Genomic DNA, 20,537 nt, shown 5'->3' with positions numbered 1-20,537 from the left:
TGTTTCACTGTGTCTCTGACAGTAGCCTCTGGTTGAAGATTAAACTTGGCAAAAGGTTAAAAGTTCAGTGTTGCCACAGGGATTTATTTCTGGATGACAGACTTACACAAATATTTATGTGCTTTAACAGTTCTTGTCTATCCATCTGCTGAAAATCCAAATGATAATAAACTGGTTGTCCTTTTGCTGTGGTGACCCAGTGCTCGGCTATTTAGTGTGCGAACAGCTGCTGTTGGCCAGTTTTTCTTTTCTTGACTCCATTCTAATTTTTATTTCTTTTGGAGCTTGAATCTTATCAAGAAGTTTGAAAGCATTTTTGGGTGGTTTTTTTTTTTTTTTTGCAATTCAGCTTCTAAAGAGCCTGTTGTCACAGCAGATAGGAGAGACATGTTAAAAGTCATTGTCTTGGTAAGTGAAGCTTTAGCAGCCATTAAGTTCAGAAGGCTCACTACTGCGTGCATAATTAAAGCACATTAATTTTCGGTTAATGATTTGGTTATCAAGCGTTATAATTTATGGTCTTTTCTGAATAACATTTAGACAGTTTGTGGGTGCTTTGAGAGTAGATGCTGTTCCTGCATAAGCAGCTGCAATAGTTAATTGCAGCGATTGTTAAAAAACTTGCACCTGTTTCTAGTTTCAGATTCTAATTGGTCTATTTATGGTTCTTGCTGGCAAAAATAGTTTAATCGCAGATTCTTTTAAATAATGTTGTTTTTAAAATACTTACTGCTGTAGTTTTGTGGTACTTGAACGTCTGTCATGAGACTTCAGAATAAACGGTTGGGGTGACTAAAGGAAGCAGCAGCTTTCTGTTAGGTAAGGATTTTGAAGGTTTACTCAAAATACTGTGTATTTTAAGACCTTGCTTATGTTGCCTAGAAGGCGGGGGTGGGTACTGGATAGGGAAGCTGACACATTTTGGTATATGAGTTTATGCTGGGATTCTTTCCAATCTTACATTTTTAGATTGATGCTTTCTGAGGTCTCTAACTCCGAGTATGTGAATGTAGTGCTATCTGCATGCATCAAACTGCCTGCCTGCCTTATGCTGGATGGAGAGCTGCTTGGTGTTTGGGTGTCACTTGGGGGGAGCGGGGGGTGGCAGCTGCTCACACATTTGCAATCTTCTCATCCTCTTATCTTTATTCTGTATTTTCACTTAGTTCTTGTTGCTTAAGAACTCAGAAGAAACACGTGGTATTGGTATTTAGGGGTGTGATTTTATTTTTTTTTCTTCCGTTAGGCTCATATACTTCAATATATTTGTAAAGTAGATCTTCAGCTGGAGTGTAGAATATGACATTTCCTGTAGCTCATGTTGTCTATCATTGGTAATTGCATAGAGAATATGTGTCTGCAGAAGAAGCTCTTGTAGTACCTCTTGTAAACTCCCTCAAATACCTGTTGACCTTTCTTTTCATCTTACTGTTTTCTTATTTTGTCTCCAAATGTCACTTCCTGGAAGACTTGGAGCTGATCATACAGTTAGTGCTAGAATTTTTCATCTCTATTGAGTCTGTGTGCTTTCTTCAAACACTTAGGTATTCTGCTGAGTGACTGAAGGAAAGTAAACTGTCATTCAAACCTCCTTAATGAGTCTAATTGGGTTATAGTGCTGTAGAAATCAACAGCTTTTGTATGTTTATGTAGTGGTTCCTGCAGTGTAGACAGACGTGAGTTCAAAACTTGTTTTCCAATTTATGGCTGTTTCATGCCATTTGAATCTAGAAATAAATGAAGTTGCTAGAGTGACAGAGCTTTTATTGTTACTGTTGTGTGCAGCACCTGGGACTGAAAATTTATTGAAGGAAAGGTAAAGGCAAAATCTTCATGGCACTTGATCTTGATGGTGCACAAAGCCCATCACCAGTGACTCAGTTTAGGGAGTCAGGCTCACTTCTAGCTACTCAAACACTGTTGATCTTTTCTACGCAGAGGGATTGTTTCTGGGGGCATGCATGTTAACCATGGGTTTTAGCAAAAACATTTCTGGTTATGAATAAAGCACACTCATTGTAAAGCATCATCTTCAAATTAGGTTAATGTGGATGTGCCTTGGGTGTCTATTTATTAAATTCTGAGATACATTGTTACCCTGTTTTTCTAAAAATTCATGTTTTTCAGTGGTAGTTGATCTTTTGCAAAAAGGATTTCAGTATCTATTAGCAAAATGCGAGTAGATCCAGTCAGAGGGTAAAGGCTGTCACTTGCCTCCAGAAACTGAGTTTTGAAAATGAGAAACTTGCCTCCAAAATACATATTCCACATTGAAGTATTTTGATTCTGAAATGTTCAGTAACACATTTCTCATTCTCAAGCCATCTCCTTGGCTCCCGTACAGCATGCTGTCTCTTGGTGAGAACATGACTGTGGTGAATGATGTCTCGTTCTGGCGATCTCATTCTCTCTAGCTGCAGCTCGGCAGAGCCCTCTGCTAGCCCTGGGAAAGCGTTCCAGCCTACAGATGTATGGATTCAGATCCTTCAGCTGATAGAAATGTTCGGCTGCTTTTGTTACTGGGTTGAACACATCACTGCCACAACAGAATGTCGGTAACTTTTGCAGGAATATGAAAAGTTATTTTCCCCATAAGTAGGTCACAGTAGAAGAGTTACCCTAAACGGCATTACTTGTGTTTTCTCTCTTTAGAATAATGTTTTGACACTTTGAAAGTTGTTTCTTTGCTGGACAGTTGAGAGAGAGAAGCACTGTTACTGTTAAACAGTATTGATGAGCTCGGATTTGATAGTCAAAGTGAGGAGCTCAGTCCTTTGTTTTTTATTGGAGAAATATGAATGTGATGTGGGTCATATTGAGAAAAGCGGCTGAAGAAATTCAGTTTAAAAGCCTTTCAGGCAGTGCATCCATTAAAACCTCTGCATTGTATCTCTAGTACTGAAATATTGAAAGGTAATAATGCTGCTATAATTTTTTTAAATGCAAGCCTAGTAGCACTTCAGAAAAATGTAAGGGCTAATAAACCACCCTGTGTAACAACGCATTTTGCTGCAAGCACAAATGCTATAGTGCAGTGGTGGTTTTCCCCCAGCACACTATGCACATTGGCCTGTAAATTGGGAAGTTATTTTCTGGGTGACATCAAGTAGTGTCAGACTTAGTCAAATTGAGAATAAAATGTGTGCCTAAAAAAAAAAAAGAAAAGTCTCTATTTTTCAGCTCTTGAGCCCAAGCTAAAGACTGCAGAAAAGAGCTGTATAAATTTTAACTTAAAAATACACTGGATGTTATGAGAGCAGTCAGGGCTAGTGCACCGGGGGTTTGAACTGTGAATTTCCAGAGCTAAAAGCTTGATTTATTGCACTTGGACCTAAAATCAGCTCTCCTTAGGCAGAGAACTGTAACAAGTCATAAACCTTGCACAAAATGGGCCAGTCTGGTGGGATTGCTCTGATACTATTGTGTCATAACTCTATGCCAGTTATTCATTACCAGCTTTGTTCTTTGACCTTTATTTGTAAAGGTGAAGCTGTGCTCTGTAATAGACACGACATGATCTGTGAGATTAATAAAAATATTTCTGTTATACTTGGAAAGCTCAGTGCGATCTGTAGATATAACCAGATATTCCAGCATAGCACCCCAGGGAGTTCCGTAAAATTTGTTTGAATCTCTGGAAGTGTTAATTGGTTTATCATAGATTTTGTCAAATACTTTTAATAACTGTTGTAGGAAAAAAAATCACATTTTAAATATGTAGATACATTGCTGTTTCTGTTGTCAGTGTTTGGTTATCATTTGTCAATCTTGTGTTTGTTTTTTTCTGTAAGTTTTGGATTGGCGTTTAGTTGCAGTTGGACTAGGTGGTCACTGTAGGTCCCCTCCAGCTGAACTCTGTATCAGAAGGTGGTTGCTCCTTTTCACTCATATGTTTTCAGTATACTGAAAAAAATGTGGTATGGATCAAGTGGCTCAGTTCCTCCTAAAAGCAGTTAGGCCAAGCTTGATATTTCTTACATGGATTGCTGCTTGCCATCTTTCCATTATCCATTGTCGTCTTCATACTCTTAGAGGAAAAAGTGTTTTTGCCTGGGGGAGGAAACTGGCAGGGAGTGTGGTGTTTTGTTGGTGGGTTTGGTTTTGGGTTTTTTTTCTGCAATTGGTGCTTATTTTAGATCCCTCCAACTGTTTTGGTTTATGTTCGTCATTGAGCAACTATGTTTTAAAGACTCACAGAATGGTCGGGGTTGGGAGGGACCGGGAGAGCATCTAGCCCAGCCCCTGCTGAAGCAGGTTCCCCTAGAGCGGGGTGCACAGTCATGTCTAGGCAGGTCTTGAATGTCTCCGCTGAAGGAAGCTTGAATAGGTTGTGTTGTATTGAGAGCCTGATGTGTATCTTTCCGATGCCTTGAAATATTTTAGGACTGGAATGTCCTGAATAACATTTTTGTCTGTTGTTAGAACAGCCTCTTGTTTAACCCAGGCTTTAAAACAGCATTCTTTCATTTTGTGTGTATCTCAAAACTTTTGCTGATCATTAAAGATTGTGATGGAAGATTGTGCTTAAAGCCAAGATGTTGTTTGTTTTGTTGACTGTGAGTTTCAAAATCAGGCTTTACTAAAAGCTCTTAATGTTCCTAAAAGGCTTTATAATTAACTCTGCATTTAACTTGAGGTTTGTGGGCCGTACTGACTGGAACAATGAGGTCTGAATTCAAGACAAAACATGCTGTGGTGGGGTTTGCAGCTTTTGCATCTCACACCTCATTGTTAATAAAAGGAGTGGCCACAATTTATTTTTTTTAGTAGTTACTTCAGATCTTTTCAAGTTGCATGCGATGTATTTATTGTGCAGAAGGCAAGTGAGAGCCCTTCTGATCTTTTTTCCTTAAACTGAATGATTGCTAGATCTGCCTCTGCATGCATCCTGCGGTTGAAGCACAAGATGTAGGGCTTTTCCTCTCTGAAGTCTTGAGCAGAAAAGCAAAGATGCTGGGAGATAATCTAGAAAACCTCTATGACACATTTTTGTACAATAGTGTTGCTGATGTGTATGCTCTTGTTCTTTTGGGGTTCCTGGCGAAAATAGTGTATGCGCACTAACACAATTCAGTAACTGGTCTGAGTCGCTGGAATTACTTTGAGTAAACCAACTTGGGATGTGCCTTCTGTTTTGAAGCTGCAGTTTGTTTATAAGCAATGTGTTTTTAGTAATGAGATGCTGACTAGCATTTGTATCTCCAGAGAAGAAGAGGAACGTCTGAGAAATAAGATCCGAGCAGATCATGAAAAGGCTCTGGAGGAGGCGAAGGAGAAACTGAAGAAATCACGTGATGAGATTAAAGCTGAGATTCAGACAGAAAAGAACAAAGTAGTGCAAGAGTTGAAAAAGAAAGACAGCAAGCCATTGCCCCCTGTTCCTTTACCAAATCTTATAGGGATAAACAGTGGAGAACCAGCAGACCCGGATGTGCGAGAGAAGAGGAACAAAATTAAAGAGGTAAAGATGATGATGATGTGGTCCTATGTGTTCTTGTATCTGATAGCAGTTATTTATATGGCATTTAGTTGGTGTTATGATTTATATTAAGAAGAAAAGACAACCAGGATTACAAGTCTTTTTAATAAACAGTAAGCTGAAAGTGCACAGCAAGTATTCATGAACACCAACGCTATTGCATGTTTTTTCCTGGTGTTGGGGTGTTAATTTTTTAAGTTGTTATCCAGTGAAATATTATTTTAAGGATTTCTTCAGCTTAGTGGTATGGGTTCAGAGTGAGTTTGTTGTTAGCACATGGAACAGCACCAAGTGCATCTTCAAAGCAGAACCTGACCTTGTCAGGTTCCATTCAAAGAATGGGATGTGCTAGTGTGTCACAAGATATTTTTAAATGTTAAAAAGGTGCATTGAAGAAAGGGGGGAAGAAATGACCTGTTGCTAAAATTTTCAAATTATCAAATTGCCACACTCTTTTCAAAATGTTTTTAATGGGCCTAAAAAACTAGGAGTTCATTGAAGTAATTGCCTCATTTACCTTGTAAAACATTCACACTGAGATACTGGCCTAGGCTTTTGATTCTGTGGCAGCTTATGCTATGGGGATTGCTGTTTCTGGTCTTGTCCTTTCCACTCCTGGTTGGCCATGTGATTCATTGCCCTCTTTAGTCTGAGCAATGCCAATTTCCTACTGTTACTGCCAGGCATTTTTCTCAGTCTGTACTTCTAACTGGTACGGCAGAAACGTTGTTTCCTGCAGTCTGCTTAGTTTTGTGCCTAAAAATGAAGTTAGCAACCAGGGATGGTTAAGGCCAGAGGTAGACAAACACAGGCCATGTAACCACTAAGCGCTATTGTCCTGGATGTTCCTTAATTACATCAGCTAAATCTTTTAAATTATAATCTGAGTTTAGTTAGCTCATAAAACCAAATAAAAAAGTCAGTCATACACCTGCCCTCATAGCAGGGAGGAGTTGCAAGCTGTATGTACCGTGCTGTGGGTAGGTCACAGAGGCTGGAATTTTGCTTTTGAGTATTAATGATGACTGGATGAAATTTACTCTTGTCAAAGAGTGAACAACTGCTTTAGATGCACGAGTGATACAGCATGGAGCTGTATCGCTATTTGAATCTCTCGGGTAGCAGATCCTTCCCCAGAAGGTGTTCCTGTTCAGTGTCTACTGCAGAACCAGTTTTGACTGAAGTTGTGTGTGGAATATTGGACCCCCTTGGCCCTGCTGGGTTAGGGCTGTTTCCCGAAGGACAGCACTGAATTGGGGATTTCAAAAGGCTCTACTGCTTTTTAAAACAGCCCTCCAACGTTTCAGTGAGAGCATGCGGAGAATCTTGCTTTTCAAAATGTCTTTTGCAGGGTGAAGGTGAACGGTATGGTCATGTAGTTGTCAAAACTACTTAATTTTAACTACAGATTACTGTATTTAGATACCTTTTGAGTTTGCTACTGATGGATTTAACATGTAGAATGAAATTGAGTGGGCCAAGCAATGCGAAAGTACTGAGCACAGCTAACAGCAAAGAACAAGATGTGAAAAATAATCAGCTAAGGGATTGGAGGGACTGTTGAAAATTAGTATTTGTGTTTCTGAAGTTGTTTGGTCAGAATGTAGACTGAGGAGTTGAGAAGCTATAGATCGATACAGAATGGTAGTTTTCTTGGTGACTTGAATAAGTAGTACAGTTTACATCAGCAAGAATTGTCCAAACCTGGAGGTGTAGCAGTTTGTGGGTAAGGAATCCAGGGCAGTTTGTGACTAAGGCAGTAGGTCTGGTGATCCTTAGCTGCAGTTGCCCCAGATCTCCTGCTGTAAAAGGCTTACACTTTTTTTTTTTTTGTGATCAGCCTATGTGAGTCACGCTGACAAGCTGGGGTTTTATTGCTTAATATGTTGATGGGTCTTACTGTGGTTTCTGAAGTGTAGCTTTTCATATCCAGACCAAAGATTTTGTGGGAGTATCTATTAGGTAGGTAAGTACTTCAGTTAGGATAATCGTACCTTTGTACTGAGCAGTCCTCAATAGTTTGACCACTGTGCTTCAACAGTCCAGCATCGTAATGGCATGACTGAAGTTTCTGTCTTTGTGTGAATTGCCTTCACTGAGTCAGGCTTGTTAGTACTGTAGCTACAGGTGTTCTCCAGAATTTGTAATGTTTTTGATGCAGGGCAGCAGAATTATCGCTTCTACAGCCAGGTGCGTGAAGACATAAAATACAGGAGTGGAAGGTCTGCTAGTGAGAAGGGGAAACGATAATGCTGAGGAGCCCGTTGTTGGTATATTGTCATTTTTGTTTGGCTTCTGGATTTTGGCATACACTATCTTGCGGTGAATATAAATATAACATGGCACAAAACCCATGTATTGACAGTATCAGATAAATAATATTTTGCCTGAAACCTGTTTTTGACTGTATCAGATCTATCTGCAGCGATTCCAGAAATGCAAAGTGCCTTTTGAAATATGCTATGATCATCACCGAGGTATTCTCTCACTGTTCTTGTAACCAGTGTGGACTAATACAAATGGTCTTTGTAGATGAGATAAAGACTTAGCAAAAGAAGCCCAGGTTCCAGGAGCCAGTATCTCTAACAGAGGCTACACCTAGCACATATGCCATTTCTGACATGCAAGATACTATGATTACCTGGATTGAGGAGAAAAAAGAAAAAAAGTGTAGCACAGGGAAGCTCCTAACTCTTTGGAGGCTGCTTCAAATTCCACGTGGACCTGGGAAGGCATTTGGCCTGTGCCGTGCTTTACTTTGAAGTGTCCTGATGCATATTTGAGGAACTTCACTTTCACAGGAGAGCTTTAGACTGTTTAAATTAACAAAATGAATGGGTTTATACAGTCTGTTTTGCCTAATATGAGATGGAGAGAAAACTATGTAGAATTGGGCTGATTACTGGGGACAGTTTGTAATACAATCAGGGGAGAGACTGGAAAATTTTCAAAGCAGGATTTAGTTTCTATCCTTTTTTACAGAAAACTTATTACTCCTTTTTCTTTCTGAAGAACAACTCAGTGAATCTTTTTTTTAACATCTTTTGTATAAAAAGTGGTTTTGCAGTACTTAAAAATCAATACGTATTTTTAAAATATTTAAGTGTGTATAAAAGTGCATACACAAAAAAGAATTTGTGTAATGCTCATAAGAGAGCTTTGTAAAGCACTTGAAAGCTTTATATGATAGAAATGTTTACTGAGCACAGAGAGGGAGGCTTCTTAAGGTCACAGAATAAACCAGGAGCAGAGTCCACATCGCTTGGTTTGGTTTCTGTGTGTCTCTTGGTTCTCATATTTGTATTTAGCGTTACATTGCATTCTCGATTGTAACTAATTCACAGAATTGTATAATTTGTCTATATTCTCCTAACAAGCTTTTCATTCAGTTATTTCAATAAGGCCCATTTAAGGGTTGGCTGGTTATTTTAGATGCACAGTGACAACTTTGAGAAGTAAATGTTTTCCACCTGCTCGTTGTACATGCTTTGTAGCACTACTTTAGTATATTAGCTTCCTGTTCTAGCTTTTAAAAATTGCTTTGTCTTTTAATTAACTGGTATTTAAGAATAATTACATCTGAAAATTATTCTTGCTGCTACACTTTTGTATTAATATTTTAGTGATTTTTTTATACCAAGTAAAAGATGAGAAAATGGTTTTATAAGAGGGTAGATATAACTTGTATAATTTTCCAAAGAGATTTTAAGATTTGGGTTTTTTACTGTGGCTAATGCAAAGAAATTAAGAACAAAACTCATCTTTTGGAAGTCATTGGATTCATTTCAAAGTTAAATTAGATATAAATTGCATGAGCACTTGGAATTTTTGGCACTTAATTTCCATTATTATGCCCTTTTAAATGGTGTTCAGAATATTTAATTTTTTTCTGCAGTTGAAGTTTAATCATTACATAGTGCTCTCTTAATGAGTTTTGTTTCCTTGAAGTTAATTTTTACCCAGCGAAATAACGAAAACTTTAAAATTCTTGTCACCCTACTGAGGGTTGAGGTTTTCTTTCATTTCAACCTAAGATTTCATGGTGTTGTCTTACCGCCAGAGTTCATCTCGGATATGGGTTCAAATAGCGCTTTGCCCTCAGTGATGGTACTAACCCCACGCAGGGTATTCTGTGCATGCACCTTGTTCTAACCGGTGTTCTAACTTGTTTGTGTAGAGTCCTTGTGTTGCTAAGGTCCGTAGGTGTTTGGTCAGTGAATTGTTGAAATAATGGATGTATAAGTTTTGTGTACAAGTCAGTGTGTATTGCATTGCATATGCACTGACTGCAGAGCGCTGGGGGAGGTTGTCAGGGTCCTGGTGGCCTTGGGTGGTGTCCCCTTGCTCCTGCCGGTGAGGGGAAGGGGTGCTGGGAGGAGGGCACCAGCAGTGCACGGCAGCAGCTGGTTCTGCAGCTGGTGTTGGCAACAGGTTTTGGGCTCTGCACCATGGGACCCTGTTTGCAGGGGCTACCTGGGAGAGATGGAATCCACCTCCTTGAGGCAGAACAAAGGTGTCCTTGACCTTGTCAGGGCTTTGGGCTAGGAATGATGTGGGAGGGAGAGAGCAACTAGCAGCCCTGTGAGGGAGTGACTGACGGGGCGGGTGAGCAAACGGTGTGCAGTGATGTGGCAGAAAGGCATCACAAAAGCAACAAAACGGGGCCTGAGCAGGGTCACCTCTAGCATTTGCACATCAGCAAGGAAGTGCCTCCAAGGCACTGCTATGGAGAAATCCCCAACACCATTTCTGGGAGATCAGCGTGCCCTGGGGCACCTCTCTGAAGCGTGTGGACAGTAACGCAGCGTGGGGAGCGACCGCGGCGCGGCAGAGATCTGTGCGCGGTCGCAGGGCTGCAGGCGGGCTGGGAGGTGTGGAAGTGGATGGAGGTGCAGTGGAATGACTTGCATGGCTGGAGCGCTGCGGGGGGGGGGGGGGAATGGACTCCTTAAGAACAGGACAGGAAAATGAGGGGGTAAAGTATGTGCAAGAGCAGCTGGGGTGCCTGGAGCTCTGCCTGGGGATGGATGATGGACGGACGGAGTGAGGATTAAAGAGCAGACTGGCGTGGGTGACACTGCAGCATGTGTCTGCTGTAGGCCACCTGCCCAGGAGTAACAAGTGGACGAGGTGCTCTGCAGACAGATTGGAGCAGCATCATGTTTGCAGGCCCTGGTCTTCATGGGGTGCTTCAACCAACTCTGTATCTGCTGGAGGCACAACACAGCAGGGCATAAGCAACTTGAGTTTTCTGAAGCGCATTGATGACAACTCACTCCTCCAAATGTCAGTGCAGCCAACAAGGCGAGGTGCTCTGCCAAATCTTGTATTCACGAAGGAGGGGGTTGTTTGGGATGTGAGGTTCAGAGGGGGCTTTGGCTCTAGGGACCATGAGATAGTGGAGTTCAGGATCTTGAAAGGAGGAAGGGCAAAGATCAAGCTCACAACCCTGAACTTCAGGAGGGTGGAGTTTGGCCTGTTCAAAGATCTGCTTGGTAGAGTCCCTTGGGATAAGGCCCTAGAGAGAAGAGGATTGTGGAGTCTCCCTCTTTGGAGATACCCATAAGCTGACTGGACGTGGACCTGGGCAGCCTGCTCCCGATCACCCTGCTTGAGCAGGGAGGTTGGGCCAGATGACCTCCAGAGATCCCTTCCAGCCTCAGCCCCTCTGTGATGGCACAGTGTTTGTTGGCTGAGCCTGTCAGCTGGAAAAAAGCTTCTCCAGAACGTGACGCAAGTGCGTACAGAAAAGAGTGAAATACCTTCTATGTTCTAGGTTTCAAAGAAAGACTGGAAATTCTGAGTTCTCTGGAGCTTGTGTTCTACTGCTTGTTTTGTATTTGTTGTGACAGACAGTCATGTCATTAGGCAGTGCTAATTGTATGTAGAGTTTTTTATATTCAGCTCAAAGGAGATGGGGTGTTCAGGCAAATAAGCCAGAGCTGTGAAGCGAGCGCAGCCGCTGGCAGTGTGCTCGCTTCTTGTGCGGTTTAAAAGCTGTTGCATTAAGGAGGTGGGACAGCGAGGAGGTATCTTAGCTACTTCTGATAAGCTCTTTTCAACGCAGCAGAATTTTGGTTCCGTTCCTGCTCGTCACGGCTTAATGGTAAAAAGAAGCAGCAGAGAAAGACGTTTAAGCAAAAGTTGTGAAATGGGTGTGCAGGGAGCATGGAGCTTCAGCGAGGGTCGCAGGCTGTGCCGACACCTGTGGAACCAGCCGCTGGTACGTTTGGATGCTCTGCACAAGTGAGGAATAAAGTCCTGGCTGGGAAGCTGGGGACCTTCTGGCTGGAGATCGTTTGCCAGTGAACTTACTGTGGCCTGCAGCAAAACTTTCAGTGTATCCTCTTCTAAAATGTGGCTTGGGACTATGAAGACAATTTATTTAATATTAGTGGAGGTGCATTTGGAAGTACTGTTAGAAATGTGCCAGGAAAAGTGATTAAAATGTGCTTTCATCATGGCCTCTGGACGATGCTCAAGAGGCTGCTAATGTTGAAAAGTAACAGGCAGTTTCAGAAACAGTAAAACTAAGTTTCCCGTGGATTTTTGACCTACATCCCTTTATACCACCCCCTGCTCCTCATGCACACGTTGCTGTGAACACCCTCTTACCTTCCCTTTGACAGCATGAATTGCAGGTGTTCTGTGCCTGGTTTAGAGCTACCTGCATGCTTAAAGCTGCCCCTCTGACAGAATAAAAGGTCTTTCTAACCTATATGGCTCTATGAATAAAGGGTTGGATTGTAACTGCCTTCCTCTCAGTTGGGGTATTAATTTGTGTCTGTCTACCTTCTCTAGCCACAGATATTTTTTTCTTCCCCCCCCCCCCCCCTTAAAAGTAGAGCTCTCAAGTGTCTGGTTCCTCTAAGTCTGTAAAATCAAGTTTGAAATGAGAGAACATATAAAAGGCTACTGCAAACATATGTGGTAAATGACAGCTATAGAGACAGCAAGATTGCATAAACCTTATTCTCTTAAGAAATCAGGTTAAAAATAGTGTCTCTTTACCTCAATTCTGTTTTGTGTGCTCCTTGAGAAAAGAGCTGCACAGAAGAAAGAAATGTAGAGGTCTTTTCATGCTGCATAACTCCTGTTTTCGTAGTTACTATTTATACAACTTCCACTGCTAATCTCATTTATTTTTTTGTAATTGCAGTGTTTCTGATCTAGCCAAATAGGCTGCCTGCTGTGACTGGGGAACTTTCTTTTTTTCAGTATCTAAAGCGAACTTAGAATGATCTTGTTATTGCTGACACTTCATACTCATTTTGTGTTCTTGGTCAAACTTAGTTGGACTTCTGGTTGGTTAGAACATCATTTTTTAGTAATAGATACCTATTGTGTTAGAGTTCTGCATTGTATTTTGTAGCTTGCTGCTCCTGGCTTTGATCCCGATAAAGAAGCACGATAAGTATTACAACATATCTTTTTCAGTATTTAAGACAACACTCCCTGCAGTGTGTGTGTTTGTATAAAATATATATACACACGTACAGAGTATGTGTCCCTGAGTATTACATATCTGTATGTGTGTATGTGAAAATGTGTTTGTGTCTATACATATGTATACATACACGTAGTTTGTGAAGTGTTTTTGTTTGTGCACTACTTGGATTCTCAAATGTAATTCAGCATGTTGAGAACATCTAAGTTGGCTTTAAATTAGTTTCCCTGCACTTTTTTAGTGCTGATCTTATTTTTACTGAACGAGTAAAATCTGCGTAAAGTAAGGATGGGTTCTTTTTGATTAAGCCTGTTAGTAAACTAATTTTCAGTGGATAGATTAGAATGAAAATAGTGCAGTTAGCACTTTGGCTAGTACAGGCAAGTTAGGAATGGCTCTACGCAAAGTTGTGTCCCGGCATGTTGGGATGATTGTATAAAGAACTCATTTTACATTGGAGAATCTTTTAATTTTTCCCTAGGAGAAGCTCTGTAGCTTTGTGTATTTATTTTGCTCTAACAGAAGGATGAAAAGAAGGCTCCTAGTGTGGATGGTACGGTATTTCAGCTGCACATCCTGGACAGGTTGCTTTGGTTGGTAACTTAGAATGTGCTACTAATGAGGAATTAAAGTTTGTGTTTGAGGATATTTAAAGAATGAATCAGTTTATTCATGTTGTAGCAATTACAAAATTCTCCAATTATGTGCATTATTGGAAGCATGTGAAAAGTTCAAGGTCTTCATTATTTAAGATTTTTTTTCCCAGACTATTGTGGGAAGAACCTGTCTCTCAACAGTAAACTAGCACATTTGCAGTATTTAAATTTCATAAATGCAAAATAAAATCAAGATAACAAGGAAATATTTCACTTCCCTGATACAATCAGCCAAACAAAAATGAGCAAAACCCCAGGAAAATTACTTATCTTCAGAATGGGTAAATGAAAAGGCTCCGTGATATCTGATTGACCATGCCGCTATTTTTTATTTTATGTGCCATTTGTGCCATACTACAGAAACGTTGGTAGCAAAGATAATTAATTATGGCTAGATGGAAGAGAGCTCTATGTTAAATTAAACAAGATCTGTTATACAAGTGACAATGTGTGTTTTGCAGCTATGGAGACTGACTGGAAAGCAGGAGCATCCTCTTTAAATATAGTAAAACTTCTACTGTTTGTTAGTTGACTTTGCATAATTTCTCCTGTAGTCCCTCCTGTGTTTCCCAGAGCAGCTCCACAGAATGTATGCCAAGCGTGTTCTTTAACATAGTTTTCCTGATGATGTTACATCTCGGAATTATTGGTATTAATGATGTAATTGATACACCTTAGAGTGGATGAGTAACCTTTTATGGTGTGTTCTGTTAAGACACAGATATCAGTGTACAACACTGTAATACACGCAGCGTGCAATAGTTTACTCTGACTCTGTTTGCTCTGAGATTTGGATCTTTGATTTGCATTGCTGACATCCATTCTTATTTTCTGCTTTGTTACCAGAGGACTAAAAAGTGACTAACAAGACATCAGTTATGGAAGGGGGTTCAAGGGGACATCAAAAAACTGCAGACCCCTACGCCTGACAAATCAACTACAGATTAACAGAAACCAGAACAGGGAATAGAGTTGTTGAGCACCCAGATATGTAAGGTTTCTCAGTGTATTTCTAGTGATGTCATGATGCACAAAACTGTAGAAGATCCCTGAAAGAGTCAACAAGCATGTGAACAAGGGAGACGTGGTTATAAATGTAACTTTACAAAAAAATCTTTGGCAAGGTTTATCACTGACAGCTGTGGAACCAAGCAGCTGTGGGACGGAGGATTGTGGCTTTGCTGGGGGAAATTGGTTAGATGGTGGGAAGTGGAGAGTACAAATAAATGGTGCTGGAGGCCATAGAAGACATGTGCTGGGGATCAGTGTTCTAAATTATAAACCCAAAACATTTACAGTTTGAAAATGGATGAGTAGTGATATGATTGATTTTGCCGTCAACAGAGATCTGGAGTACAAAACTTCAGGCCAGGCTGAAGAATTGCAGAAAAATTTTATGGGACTGAGTGATTATCTTTTATTTCTCAGCTAAATGTAAAACGATGCATATTGGAATTTCTCCCCCTCCAGCACCAACTTTATGCTTAATATGAGAAAGTGTGAGGTGACATTATCACTTGAGAATGAGAGCTTGTGTTTATGATAGTTCCTTGGAAATGTCACTGTAGTGCTCAATAGCAGACAGAGCAAATATTCAGTATTTTAGGAAAGGAGAACAAAACAGGCAAGGTTCTTACGGAAGTGTGTGGAACTAAGGTGCCTCTGCATCTTGCATGCTTCATATAGTTACAGTCTCTGCTTCAAAAAGGATACAGGAAAACTGGCAGAGGAGCAGGGGTAAGGCGATGAAGGAGGTTCCATTGATAGCTGGAAGAAAGGAACTGCTTTCTGCTGGCTGAGGTGCAGTCCTCAAAATGATCTGGAAGGTTCTCATTTTCCGACTACCACAGGACTAGTCAGACCCGTGAATACCAGTTTCTTCTGAAGCCAGGAGGATACATAAGGTCAAAACCACTGATTCATCATCTTGGGGAAAAAAAGCAGTTGGCTTTCTTGTATGAATCTGAGCAGCTGGTTCGCTGCTCCAAGCTCTCCAGGTTTAGGCTTTTTACATCTACTGTTCCAGTTCTCACCAGTCTGAAGTATTTTCCCCTTAGTTCCATCAGGAGTCTTAGACTTCGAGTATTTCATGCCAACAAAAAAGGACAAGCTTCTCATCTCGCATACATTTCATAAACATTTTAGTTCTGTTCTAGTAATGGATTTGTTACCAGATTTCAGTGTGTCTTAGGGACATGTTCCAGTCATCTTCAGTGGCACTGTTCAGAAACGCACAGCGGAGGCAGAGACTGATGCCTGAAATAATTTCTTTTTAGGCAGAGATTTGTAGCTCCTGGAAGAATAAGTTTGCTGAGTTTCTTCAAAAATCTGAGTATCTGTACAAGGAAAAGGTAGTTCTTTAACCTCCAAAAAGTACTCTCTGCAGACAGCAGGAAAGCAGTTATTAATTTTTAATCTGCTGATTGAGCAGTAATCTTGTCTAGCAAGACTTTGGTTAATTTTAAAATAGAATTTTGAAGGTGGTTTATGTAAATCTCTTGAAATGGTACCCTTAACCAGAACACGGTCCTTTGAAAGCAAAACCTATTTGTTCTCTCTATTATGCGTGTTCCTGATGGAATGGCAAGAAGTCAATAGGTTTCTCATTTCTAGGCACAACCAGTAAATGCTGCAATTTGCCAGTAAATTGTTTCTTTTGCTTATTTCTCAGGGCTCTTATTTTCTATTTGCTAGGTGTCTGCCCTTTTTGAGGAGTGGAAAGGGGCTTTTGAACCAATCTGTGGTTTGAATTATTGTTTCTAACATGCTGCTGTGGTGATAAGAACTCCTTTATAGAAATATTTTCAATCACTGTAACATCCTTTCACTGTTACAATTATGATTACTGTCAAAAGAGATCATTACCGCTCTGTCTTTAGGAAAACCCGGTTTCCCAGTGACTGTAGAGGATCAGATCTCATAAACATATTCTGAAGTCATTAAAAGCATCTAAATAATGATGTACCTACAAAAGCAGTTTTTCACGTGCCCTGCTTCTTGTCGTTCAGGCTCTCTTGCAGCAGAGTCCAGGTTCATCATCTTGTAGAATTTTCGTGCTGTACATGCAACAGCATCTTGCTGGCTGTTGTATATAGTGCATCCCATAATTAACATTTACAAGACTGGTATTCAGTGGACCTATCCCCTATGAATGATTTTTGCCTTCAAAAGCAAAATCTGGCATTAATAGCATCAGTAGAAAGTCCACCGCCAAACCTGTTGGTTCTCTGGCAGACAGGCTGCAAGGTCTTCACACGACGCGCCGTCAGGCACCAGGCCCTGGCTGGGCACACGGCTCCAGCTGTGCATGCCGCAGCTGTGGAGATGTACACCTCGCCTTTTTCACACTGTTCATCCACGCCTGGATCTGCTGCTTGTTACCACTCTGCTGAGCTTAAGGTGCCTCTGTCAGTGGGTTCTTTAGGGATTGGCAGGTGGGGTTTGTGGGGTTTTTTTTTGCAAATATTTTACTGTCTTTCTATTATCATTAATGCTGATGTTCCAGTCGTTGTCTGAGACTTCCCTCTCCTCTAAGAGACAAGTTTTTGGGATTTTTCCATGGTTGTGGGTTTTCGTGTGTGTTGTGTTTGGTGGTGGTTTTTTTGTGGTGCTGCTTTTTTTTTTTTTTTTTGTTAAGAAAAGCCTATCTATACTTGCAGCTATTCCACAGCATTTACGTAGTGAAAGCTGGAAATGCTGTCTGGCATAACCATAGAGATAATCTTGTGTTTTTCAGATCAGGAGTTCATGTGGCTTGTATTTGCTGAGCCAAAGTGGCATCCTCTTAAATTTTTAGCTGTTAAAGGCATCTGTCTTCCATATCTCAAAAGCTGCTGCGTGCACAACTGCTCCCAATAGTGTAGATGATGTACCTAGAGTGTGTCATGCTACGAGTTTCTGGCAGTAACAGAAATGTCCACGTTGTTACAAGATCTTTTAGCATATCATCCTTACAAAACTTAATATCACCTACAAGAGCTGTGGGGTTTCTCACTTGCCTGTGATGTGCCGTTACCTGCTAATGCGGGTACCGAGAGCTCTGCTCGCTCGGCGGCAGAGGAGAGTGGCGAGCTGTGTGCCAGAGTGACGGTCAGTGTTCATCTGGAAAAAATCAGTTAACTAGTTAGTGTAATAAAATCAAAAGATTCTCAGGGAGTTAGAATACCCTACTCTTTGTACACTGTTTGGGGGAGGTGAGGGGACAGGACAGACACACGTTCGTCTTTATCACCGTGGCTTAGTGTCCTCAAAACCGTGGTGTCCTGTCTCAGAACCTTAGGCGATGCGGTCAGCTGCACCTGTCACCTGCCTTCAGTGGAGTTCCTGCTCTCGGTAGTGTATTCTTGAGTTACTTCTGCATTAATTCATGAATCTAGTGAAATTGACTCCTTTACAGTTCTATCTTAATGAAATTTTATCTTAGGGTAAATTCTGTCTTATGGGTATAGGGGTATAGAAACATCTTGCATTGTGATGTTTTATCCCTTTGTAATTTCCATAATTTTCTTGGGGTTCCTCAGAACTAAACAGTCTGTAACAAAATCCTTCTCCCCCAGAAGCCCGGCAAAGTGGGACAGTGAAATATTCCACAATTAACATTCTGCTGTGAGGAAAAATGTCATTGTTGTTCTTTTAGCCTTAGCTAGTTTTGATCTGTACTGATATTTGCCTACACTTTGAGATTCTTAAAAAGCTAAAATGTCAATGGTCATTTGATTCTCCTTCATGAAATGTTTATGTGATGTATCCAAAGGTCTCAGAAGCCCTGTTTCCCTTATGGGGAAGCAAGTTTGTTAGATCTGCCATGTCATGGTAACCTTGTTTAAACACCTGTCTGCTACCAAACTCGCACAGAGGTCACTGGTCAGTAATTCTTTATTTTCATCCTCTAGTGCCATCCAAAACTACAGGTCTGTGTTTTCCCAAGTACAACTTTTAGGACCTGAAGGTGGACTGGCAAGCTGCGAGTTAGAGCAGGACACGTTGTGGAGGCTTACTGTCCCATTCGGGATGGAGGAAACCTTGAGACCACCTGAGCGGAGAAAGCCTTCTGTTAAGCCTGGTCTGATCCCAGCAGGAGGCTGACCTAGAGACATCCTGGGCACCCTTCCCACCGGGATGATGCTGTGGTTCTGGATTCAAGGATCTTCAGTTAACAAACAACTCTTGATCTTAAGTTAATGAGCAACTTTGCATAAAAAGTTGTAGGTTGATTCTGCGTATTGTTAGTAGGAGATCTCAGAGGAACTTCTGTGCTGCCTGTGATCAGGCTTTTATGGCGTTTATTGTGCTGTAGTTTTCTTACCAGTCAGGAGAGGAGCACTTCACCTGAGTCACCTAGAGGTTCTAAGAGCTGTTAATTGGTCAGCTCACTAAGTGACTTGTAAACACTGAGGAATTTGTGAACACTAATGAAATTGCTTTTCTCTCCTCTTCTAGTATCATGAATATTATTAGCATCCTCTTTTTGTTACGTCACAGATTCATGATACTGAAAGAAACAATAGGGTTTTATTGCCTAATCAGGGTCAGAATCCCTTACTGCAAACACCCAAAAGTGACACGTGAGCTGACCTTGAATGCCAGGCGGTAGAAGTGGGACCTGTGGCATCCTGAGGGCCGTCAGTGCCTAGGTGGATGCCAGCTCACCTTCCCAGCTCCAGGCCTGTGCATGTACCTTTGTTGCAGGTCAAGTTTATTGTCCGGATATTGTCATGGCTCTTAACGGAGCCGCAGGAAATTTGAAGGGAGCTTATGTTCAAAGGCATCACAGCTGCATCGGTTGGACAGGGATCTGCTGCTGCTTGTAGGGAGACAGGGACTTTGTTTTGCACGTTTAGATGCGGTTTGAAAGATTTGGGATTACCAGAGGCAGACTTGCGCTAAGTCCTGAGCCCGGTAAGAGAAGAGAGCTGAGTGCGTGCTGGTGGGGCAGCTGGCTGCACCTCGCTCTCCAGCCAGCACCTCCTTGTTCCCTTCCATCGTCTAGGAGTACAGTGACTCTCTGATTAAAATGAGAGAAATATAGTCCTGTAAATTGCAGTGAAAACTTTACTTGCCCTGATACAATCAGATTCTTAAAGGGTCAGAAATGGTCTGTTAGTTACGTTAGCATCGTTTCTCCTTTCAGAGAGCATTTCTCAAACTAGTGGGGATCATGCTTTACATCCTGTCATTTTCTTGGGGATTTTGTTTATATTAACAAAATTTTAATACCATTTTTAAGATGCACTATAAAGATGAAATATGTATAATGCTATGGATACAGCCACATGGCTGTTGTTTTAGAACAGATCTGTTCCTGACCTTGTGTCGGGGCAGTATCATTTGGAGTCTGATTTCTTCCTGTTACTTGCTCTGATCTGTTTAGTTAAATAATATTTAATTTTTATATTTTTTTAATTGCATTTGCTATGCAGTCTGGAAGCTGCTGAATTTCTGCTTTATACCAACAAGCAAGGAATTTGAAAAGTTTTGGCAAATCCATAAAAGCACTGTTTAGTGGCTGATGAGCACAACTAATACTTGTGGGTCAACAAGATCCTTTGGTTTTTTTGATGTACTTTGCTTACTAGGTGGTAGAAACATTTATTAAAGAGCTGGGAATGTTTTGTGGAACAAATATTAATAATTTTATACTGCTTTGTTCATTGTGCTTTCTAACAAGAAAAACTTGATGTTTCTTTTCATAGAAGCTGTATGACAGTGTATCTTTGTCAAGTAGGTGTTGCTAATAAAAAAATTGATTTTTGCAAAATTGTTTAGTCATACTTGGATACACCACTGTAAATCCCTTTTATGCTTTAGATATTGGTAGATATTTTTTAATTTTTTTGGTTCTTAGATGTTAGCTGGTATTTTTCGCCAATTCCTTATGCTTAAACGCATTCCTTACGGCTGTGTCTGTATTGAAGGGAAAGAAAGAACAAGAAAACGATGTAATGCAGAGCATCAG

At 40.8% G+C, this 20,537-nt stretch overlaps 1 protein-coding gene across 3 annotated transcripts in view; it reads left to right on the top strand.

Moving 5' to 3' along the window:
• The window catches only part of MAN1A2 (mannosidase alpha class 1A member 2), a 147,177-nt gene that overhangs the window by 26,524 nt on the left and 100,116 nt on the right, over window positions 1-20,537 (top strand). For all 3 annotated transcript variants that reach the window (XR_008822007.1, XM_056339746.1, XM_056339745.1), the window contains exon 2: window positions 5,206-5,461. Coding sequence is in view for 2 of the 3 variants with exons in the window: in XM_056339746.1 (XP_056195721.1) it covers window positions 5,206-5,461 (256 nt within the window). In the remaining variant the exon portion in view is untranslated. The remainder of the gene's footprint in view (window positions 1-5,205; window positions 5,462-20,537) is intronic.

This window comes from Falco biarmicus, chromosome 5 (assembly GCF_023638135.1).
Source record: "Falco biarmicus isolate bFalBia1 chromosome 5, bFalBia1.pri, whole genome shotgun sequence".
In the NCBI taxonomy this organism is placed as follows: Eukaryota; Metazoa; Chordata; class Aves; order Falconiformes; family Falconidae; genus Falco; species Falco biarmicus.
This window is presented reverse-complemented; position numbering and strand designations above follow the sequence as displayed.